The 8,851-nt window shown below is 40.4% G+C and overlaps 3 protein-coding genes across 3 annotated transcripts; 2 read left to right on the top strand and 1 right to left on the bottom strand.

Annotated features, from left to right (window-relative positions):
- Positions 1-365: 365 nt before the first annotated feature.
- LOC132196430 (CCR4-NOT transcription complex subunit 9) lies at positions 366-2,380 on the bottom strand. Its single transcript, XM_059619084.1, has 5 exons — positions 2,269-2,380; positions 1,883-2,078; positions 1,712-1,827; positions 1,228-1,546; positions 366-1,115 (listed from the first exon to the last, which is right to left on the bottom strand). Exons 2-5 carry the CDS (start codon positions 2,075-2,077, stop codon positions 840-842), a joined length of 906 nt encoding a protein of 301 aa, XP_059475067.1. The 5' UTR covers position 2,078; positions 2,269-2,380; the 3' UTR covers positions 366-839.
- Positions 2,381-2,643: 263 nt separating this feature from the next.
- LOC132198023 (E3 SUMO-protein ligase ZBED1) lies at positions 2,644-8,795 on the top strand. Its single transcript, XM_059621696.1, has 7 exons — positions 2,644-3,082; positions 5,894-6,220; positions 6,275-6,574; positions 6,636-6,992; positions 7,120-7,392; positions 7,448-7,747; positions 7,844-8,795. The coding sequence occupies exons 1-7, from the start codon at positions 2,825-2,827 to the stop codon at positions 8,252-8,254; spliced, it is 2,226 nt and encodes a 741-aa protein (XP_059477679.1). The 5' UTR covers positions 2,644-2,824; the 3' UTR covers positions 8,255-8,795.
- Positions 3,830-5,751, top strand: LOC132198025 (CCR4-NOT transcription complex subunit 2-like). Its single transcript, XM_059621699.1, has 5 exons — positions 3,830-3,974; positions 4,088-4,440; positions 4,501-4,864; positions 5,022-5,293; positions 5,347-5,751. The coding sequence occupies exons 2-5, from the start codon at positions 4,096-4,098 to the stop codon at positions 5,602-5,604; spliced, it is 1,239 nt and encodes a 412-aa protein (XP_059477682.1). The 5' UTR covers positions 3,830-3,974; positions 4,088-4,095; the 3' UTR covers positions 5,605-5,751.
- Positions 8,796-8,851: the final 56 nt, after the last annotated feature.

Below are 8,851 nucleotides of genomic sequence, written 5' to 3'. Positions count from 1 at the left end.
TTTAGAAGTCCCCGAAGCCAGCCTGTTAGGAATGTCAATTTGGTTATTTGCTCATAAAAAAATGCAATTCAATTTTTTATTTTCAATTTGAAAGTTTGTAAAATGCCTTAAATTATTTATTATATTATACGTGTATGGCAATAAATAAAATGAAAAATATTGATATTTCATTCCGTAAAAATATCAAATTTAGAATTGAGAGGGTTTGAAAAATATATATTTTATTGTATATGAATTATGAATGCACCCAGTAAAAAAAAAAGAAAATTCATTTTTTTTTTGTTTCGCTGATATTTTTTTCAACAAGAGAAAGATAATTTTTCCTAGAATTAAAATTAATTAAATTGAATTAAAGGCCATAAAAATAGGCTTTTACTAAGTAAATTTATTTCTCCTTCACTGTACATGACAAAATCACCAGTTTTTAGGAAATAATTAATCATCGTTCAACTCCATTCAATACACATTTCTCGGCTGTTCATTCCTTTTACAAAGTATTGGATTTATAAAACATCTTATATTACAGTCATTAATTAAAAGTCTGCTCATGAAAATGTACATGCTTTGTAACGCAAAAGCCGCTAAAACACTTTGCAATAGTTAAATTGTACAATAGATGATGTTGAGTAATTAACACTAAAATGCAAATCAAAGAGAATAAGAGAATTAAAGTCTCTGAGGAATTGCTCAAATCAATCACAATTATCTACAGATTGTTCTTTGAACAACAAAAAATAAAAACTTACGTTTGGCCAGAAACGCTCTAACAATTAAATATCAACTTCTTCTTTGTAATCTTCCCTTGAACCGAAATCCTTGGACAAGCGCCATTTTGGTGTTCAGGACAAGTTGACTGGGGCGCTGAGAGTAACACCAAGGTTGTTCAGGTCTGGTGTTGACGTCTCCAAATTTTTCAGCAACTGGGCGAGCCAGTGCTTGGTGCTCTTGTCCTCGGCCAGGCACTCGCTGAACGTGTTGTCTTTCAGTTGGTCAGGAAGACACTGCCTCAGGGCTTCACGGGCCCTGGCATTGTCTGAGAGACGCAGGTAGCAACGCACAACATGCTTCAGCAATCGGGCTGATGGCTCCTTGGCCAGGGACAAAACCATTTTACCCTAATTAAACAAAAATCCGCAGAATTAATAAAGACTCGAAGCAAGTAAAAAACACATTTTTAATTAATCAAAATAATAATGCATCAGTTATTGAAAGGTCAAAAATACTAACCAGTATCATGGCCACGTGGGAGAATCTGTCATAAGTCTGACATATGTAACTAAGGCCGGAGTCGTCGAGCAAAATCTTCTGCAGGATGAAGGTGGCCACAGTCTTGCTGAGCTCGGAGCCACTTTCCATGATTCTCAGGCAGAGAGGGATTATCTCTGTGGTGAGCAGGAAGGTTATCACCTCCTGTTCGTCAGTCTTGACCAGGGCGCCGATCACTCCTAAGGAGGTCAGGCGCAGGTACTCGAATGGCCTCGTTTTGCTCACAGTGTACAGAAATGGGTAGAGGAACAGTGGAAGATGTGCCTGAAGGAATGCAGATCTGAAACAGATGTTAATTGTAAGTTTAATTATTGATGTACCTCAGTAAATATTAATTTTAATTTTTCGTTTTTTTTTGTAAGAAACAAAAATTAAGACACTTCTTGTGTATGTTTTTCTTTTAAAAATGATTAGTGTATATAATTTTGAATAGATTAAATTATACCTGGTTTCAGGGTGGCTTGCTACACACTGCAGAAGGGCGAGGGCATTGCACACTCTGTTTGACTGGTGGGCTGTAAGGGTGGCTGGGTTGATCGCAGGGTAAATGTTGACGATTTCCTGTAAAAATAAATGTCGGTAATTTTATAAGAGATTATTTTTGGTTCAATCATACCTGGAGGAGAGAGGCTATGGTTCCAAATGAGTGCCAAAGCATCGGAGCCAAATCATGGACAGACTCCCTCTTCTTGCTCAGCTCAAGAAGGGCATTTTCTCTGATGTCAGGGTTGGACAGCTCGATTATCCACTGGTACAAACGGTCATTGTCTGGGCTAGGCTGCTGCTGTGGAGTAGCCATCGCAATGGACATCCTGGAAGAAGTAATAAAAATTTAAATTAAGAAGGCAACAATTCTTAACGATAAAAAGATTCTATTTTTTTTTCTTTCGGCAAATTCACCAACCTCCCGGCAGTCTACGACAAGCAGACTTTGGTCAAAGACGGGCCGGAATGACAAAAGTTTGGAATGGTTTGGACATGAAATTAAAGATCTTTGCTTACCGATGAACTTTCAACAAGTTTGCTTTAGTTTAAGCCACTTTCAAGAGGTAAAAAGTAAAAAATAGCCAAGTTCACCCCAGAACATCTAATTTTGTAAACAATTCGCCCCAAAACAACCGGTTATTGTGAATTCGCAACTACCGGTATTTCGGTAAAACTTGGAGCAAAATTTTAATATAAATCTTCTTTAAAATTCTGAATATCTTGAAAAAGATGTTCCAGAAATACAGAAAAACTTAAAAATAATTTTTGTTTTATTAAATAATTAGGTAATCTTATTTTTAATTACCATAAAACCGTTAAAAAATAACCGGTTGTGGAAAATCTTATTTTTTGAATTTGCCGCTCGTATGAATTTGTCCGTCTGCCGTGGCGTCTTGTCGCTTGCGTTGCGCAGCGCTTCTTTTTCTGCAAGCGGCGAATTTTCGGTAATGGCGGACGCGTCGTAGCACCATCGGCGTCGAAAGCTCAACTTGCCGATCGATATTTAGCCCTTATTTCGATATTTCCGGCCGTCTTTGCTGATTAAATCGGCTGCAGAGCATGTTTTTCTGCAATGTCCAACCCAACCTCCGTGCCCGTGTGCAGTAATCCGTTCAACAGGACTAAACACATCCGAGTCAAGGGACTCCGCAAAGCGAGCAAGAAAATCCTCAGAAACTATCCGAGTCTTTCGCCAGACCAGCTCCTCTGCAACAGCTGCCGCAAGGATCTTTCGTCCAACAAGGTCCAGTACGACGTCTATCTAGCGCAACCTTCAACGTCCACGGTCGCCCTAGACGAAATCTCCACTGTGTCTACAGTGGATCGAAAGGTATCAAGATTAAGCACACGTTTATATTCATTCATAGTCCCCTTTACCAGACACACAGGCAGACACAATTTTTGTTCCCTCCAAAAAAGATAATTATTTTTGCATCATTATTGTGCTTCGTTAAATCTCTTGTCACTTTGGAACATTTTAATTGCAAACTTAATATGCTTAATATTATATTATTTTTTCAAGGTATGTATTTATGTACATACAATATAATATGTAATGGTAATAATAAAAATAGGTCTTCAATGTAATTCAACTAACGCAACTTATACGTAATCGGGGATACAGGAAAATAATTCGTCGGACTTTTTACCACTTCCAGCAATGATTTTTTTTTAACATGACAAATAATTCAAAACCACAAGATTAACGACTAATACTAAAGTAATCAACAACAATTTAAATTTGATAATTTGACATCTCAAAATGAGGTTATTTGTAGAAGCTACATCTTAGATTACCTTTGCATACACAGGCTAAACATGAATTCGCCTCATTAAATTAATAACAAATTTATGGAAGACTTACTATTATCCATTTTACCTTCTATAAATTTGGGTGCGCCAAAATATTAGAAATGAATATTATCCGACAAACAAAAATGATATGATTGAAGAATTTTCAAATTGATATAATATATATATTTAAAAAAAAAACCATTTATCTTCCTATCTTGGTGCACAAAATTGCCCGCGCAACACGTTGGACTTAAAAATACATTGCTGTGCGATATAAGGAATCGATATTTTTTGGATAATCGGAAGTGGCAAGCATAAATTGACAACAGCTGGCGGCGGAAGAAGTAGCAATAGAGGAGTCTGTCCCACTCTTAATTCCAAGATTGTTTTTGTTTTCGCAAAAAATGGAATCCTAAACTGCTTACGGTGTAATATTTTTTTTATTGAAAATCAAGTAGCTCGGGAATTAAATAAAAAGAAGAAAAAACGTTGATGGGCAGTAAGCAAATTGGTTGAAAAGGGTGTGCTCTCAATGTTTCAGGCGGGAGCATGAGCCACCAGTCTCCTCAGGGCGCCACCCGGCGCACTCCCACCGCGACTCCAGACTCCTCTATTGGTTCTAGTTTACAGCAGCTGTCACCCGGTTTTGCGGGCAATCTTCCCCGATCACTGGTCGGGGCACAACGATACCCCCGGCTTATGCCAGGCATCGGCACCTTCGGTTTGGGTGGCCGCGCGGCTTTTGACTTTGACGGCCCCGACGCCGGCAAAACGCCCTCGTTGCTCGACATGAGCGAGTTCCCTACCCTCGGAAATCGCGGTGACGCGATGGTCACCCCCAACCCCACCCCAATCAGGAACCCGTATGGCATGTTCAACATCATGAAGCAGCAGGTTTGTACAATTTAATTTTTCCTGCTAATTTCATTTTGTAATTTGGAAATCTTTAAATAGGAGGCCTCCGAGTTCAATATATCTTCTGAAGACTTTCCTGCCCTGCCGGGCACAGCGCAGAGAAATCGAAGGGCCTCGTCCGATGATAAACCCTCAGTGGGAGGCCCGACGAATGCTCTCTCGCAATCCCTGGGTGGATCAGGGTCTGTCGATGCGAGCAGGGCAAGTCGAGCGCCTGGTGCGGAGAGACAGGCGGCTCAGGAGCGAGGAATTCAGACGCATCCCGACGGCCGAGTGAGCAACATTCCAGCCAGCATGCTCAAAGACCAGTTTGGCATTACTGGCCTTCTTTCCTTCATCAGAGTGGCAGAAAATCAGTCAGATCTTGTCAGTCTTTCGCTTGGCCAAGACCTGAAGACGTTAGGTTGGTTGATGCATTTTTTCTATCAAGGAATGCATTTTGATTATCAAAACTTAAAATAAAGAGCAGATATTGTTAAATTTGGCCACCTCGGTTTAAGAAATCAATTATTAATTTGAACGTTGTAAACATCTCACTTAAATTTGAAATTTATTTTCAGGAATGAATTTGAATTCCGTTGAGTCTGTTTACCCAAACTTTGGAGGCCCTTTTGCGGAAATGCCGTGTCGACCGCAAGATATTGACTATCACGTCCCCAGCGAGTATCTCATCAACTCTTCAATCAGAAACAAACTGCCGGCGCCTAAATTGTCCATGTACAAAGATGACTTGCTCTTCTATTTCTTCTACAACTGCCCAGGAGATGCGATTCAGGCAGCGGCAGCAGTCGAGTTGTATAACAGAGACTGGAGGTACCACATGGAAGAAAAGGTACAAAGACAAATAAACTTTGAGGAAAATTTTTAAGATTAATTGTTTTTTAGGTTTGGCTGACTAGAGCGCCTGGAGCGCCGTTGTTGGAAAAGACTGCGACATACGAGCGTTCAACCTACTACATCTTTGATCCACAGCGGTGGGGGAAATTTGGCAAAGAGTTCCTACTCGAGTATGCCAAGCTTGAGGACAGACAGGGCGTCGCGCCGCATGTCTTCATGCCTCAGACAGTCTCAACTGCACCTTCGCAGGCGTCTGCAGCTTCTGCGTATGTCACACCCATGGAGCAGATGCTGCAGCTCAACTGAGCAGTCAGTTAATTTGCCTTGAAGAGCAGTGATGTGATGTTTCAGTTACTTTGAGGTCTTACAAGGACGATTTTCAGTATGATGCATTCTTTGTACAATTTATAAATGAATGATTGATGGATCATTAAAAGGTGGTTTACTCATTAAGCGGGTGTTTTAATTTCATTGAATTTAATAACTAATATTTATCATGAACCAAAGTGACAAGTGTTAACAAAAGTCGATAGTGATGCACACTGTATGAATTGGCACAAATAGACGAAATTTCACACATTTAACTTCCTACCAGGTTAACTGGAGTATTCAGCAGGTGGAGAATGAGGATGATGCAGTTAATTTTGTCATCACTCCTACCCCTGAATCTCCGATAAAGCAAAAGATGAAGACCGGACCGAAAACGCCTGCCCGGGACCCGATCAGCTATCGGCGTCTTGTGGTGCCGTCTGGAATGCGCTCCATATACTGGAAGTACTTTGGCTTTCCAGGTACAGAGAAGGGTGAGATCATTTCCAGAGACCGTGCTGTCTGTTGCCTTTGCTGCAAGGAAATTTCGTATACTGGCAACACAACGAACTTGCGCGCCCACTTGAGAAACAAGCATGCTGCCACCCTTGAGGTTGGTGACTAATGATTTATTTTAATTCCAGGAAATGTAATATTTTGTTTAAAGGAATTGGAACTAGAAGAGCTAACTTTGTCTAACAAGAAGACGCCTGTAGCAAGCAGCAGTGGCTTATTTGGACAGACAATTAAGAGGAAATTGGAAATCTCCAGTGTCATGCATGACTTGGTCATAGAAAATAATGAGGCAGTTGAGACATCAGCATCAAGTTCTAAAGCAAAGGTAGAGGAGTTTCGAACAAAGAAGTTGAAACTGGACCCACTGCAGGGAATCCTGAACTTTGTTTACAAAGAGATGCAGAACCCTAGTATCGTGGACTCCGAAGGATTCAGAGAAATGATAATGCAGGTATTGAATTAAAATATTATTGAAAAAATTTAGAAGTTAATTGTTAAATTGTGGGATTTAGGTGAATCCCTCTGCTGACATTCCAACCTCAAGCCAGGTGCAGCAGTTGATACCCGAAAGGGTGCATGAAATCCGCACCAAGATTCTGTCGGAGATTGAGAGCCTCACTTGGTACAGTGTCTGCGTGGAGGAGTGGCAGGGAGTTGATAGCCAGCTTTTCTTCACCTTCGTCATCAACTGGGCCGAAGAGGACCAGTTCCATTCACGCACCCTGTCAACCTTGAAGTGGAATGAGCTCACCCAAGAGACAGTGCACGTCATGCTTTCAACTTGGGGTCTGAGCCAGGAGAAAACGGTGGCCATTGTTGCAGCCTCCGCTCAGCCAGCCCTCATTGACATTCTATCCGAGTGGAGCCAGGTAATTGAAAGCTTCATAAAACTCGCATTTGACAATATTTAAAATAACTAATACAAAATTTTAATACATAACGTCAGATAGTGTTTATGGAAATAAGTCGAGCAATCAAATTTATATCTCCTTCCAGGTTATTCCGTGCTTCCTCTTTGCAATCCAGCAAGCTATAAGCAGCATCTTTAACACAAGCGAGCTGCAGATGCTACTTCTTAAATGCCGCTCCCTCATTTGCAAGCATATCACCACAGAAGACGCTCTTGGCTCCATCAACCTGGACTACCCTAAAATTTGGACCACCACTTACGACTTGCTGGAGGAATTCCTCAATAGACAGGATGACATTGAAGCTCTCACTTTAACAGATGATATGCGTCTTAATAGCCACGACTGGGAATTGATTCAGGTAAGAATCTCTATAAACTCAAAACATTATTTCAGTCATTCCATTTTTTTTTCAGAGCATCAACGACACTTGCAGTCCATTCAAGGTAACCATCCAGACCGTTCAAGAAGATGAACCGGCCTTGGTCTCCATTATCAAGCCTCTGTACACTCAGCTGGTGGCCAATTACCTGCAGATCAAGTCTGAAGACAGCGAGTCTGTCCGAAAATTCAAGAACCTGCTTGAAAGTGGACTGTCTGCTGCGTACAATAGACAGGATGACAACCACTTGCTCGAGACTGCATCTTACCTTGACTTACGCTTCCGGACGATCAGTTTCATGAATGACATTGTCAGGAGTTCAGTTTCTCAAAAGGTAATGAACTAAAAAATTCTTAATTTAAGGAGATGAAAAAGATTTTTATATGAATTTTGTTAATGTATTGTCTAATTTGTTTTCTCTGCAAATTAGGTGAGAAGTCAAATGGGAGAGGATATGCCGACAACAAGCACTAGCGTTGAGGCCAATTCTCCTCCAAAGCGGATGTCGGGGATGGCCATGCTTTTGGGTGGCACCCCCAAACCAACAGTCAAGCCACGCAATACAGAAGCTGCCCGTACTCGACACAGTCTTGAGATGGAACAGTTCAATGCGGAAGAAGCCGTTTCCTTTGAGACTAATGCTCTGCGATGGTGGCACGAAAATGACGCCCGCTACGCCCAGCTTTTGAAGGTGGCCCAAAGGTACCTGTGTGTGCCAGCGTGTGTGGTGCCTGCCAAGCACATCCCTCACACTTACAGGGAGAAGTTTGAGCGGCAGAGGGCGTCCATTTCTCTTGACATGGTCGACATGATGGTTTTTCTCAATGGTAACCACAAGTAGTTAGATAATCTGGAGTTTCATTATTTTAAATTAATTGTCATTGCTACTATGGAGCAAATATTTTCTTAATTTGTGAACTGCGTAAATCAAGCTAAGCAACTGAAATTTCAAAAAATTTGTTTTGAATAAAAATTGGCATTCTGCCCAAGCTATTTATAATTGGTGTAACAAAAATTAATAATTAATGATTTTGATTGCCACACTTTTAATATAATTTTGTATTTGTACTCAATTAATCTCACAGTGGGCTCTAATTATAATAAATGCATGAAGATAGGAAGTGTTAAAAAAGGGAAGTTGATCTCTAGCAAGATCACTTAATATCAAAGCCCACACGCTTTTTTAATTCAGCTTTGACCTTTGACACTGATTTACGGTTGTATTTTACTATAATATGTTCTTATGATGCGAATTTTTCATCTCATTGCCATGTTATGAAGGTAGGAAGAACCCCACTGTATTGATTTTGAACCATGAATAAATATACTTTTCAATCTCTAAGAACTTCATTAGTATCTTGTTCCAGATATTGGATGATGAAAAGTCTTATTTTCTTCTACAGAAGTGTTTGACTTTATTCATATAATTTATTACCCA

Source organism: Neocloeon triangulifer, unplaced genomic scaffold (assembly GCF_031216515.1).
Source record: "Neocloeon triangulifer isolate White Clay Creek 2 clone unplaced genomic scaffold, ASM3121651v1 ptg000012l, whole genome shotgun sequence".
NCBI lineage: Eukaryota > Metazoa > Arthropoda > Insecta > Ephemeroptera > Baetidae > Neocloeon > Neocloeon triangulifer.
Note: the sequence above shows the minus strand (reverse complement) of the source record. Positions and strands in the feature narration are given on the sequence as shown.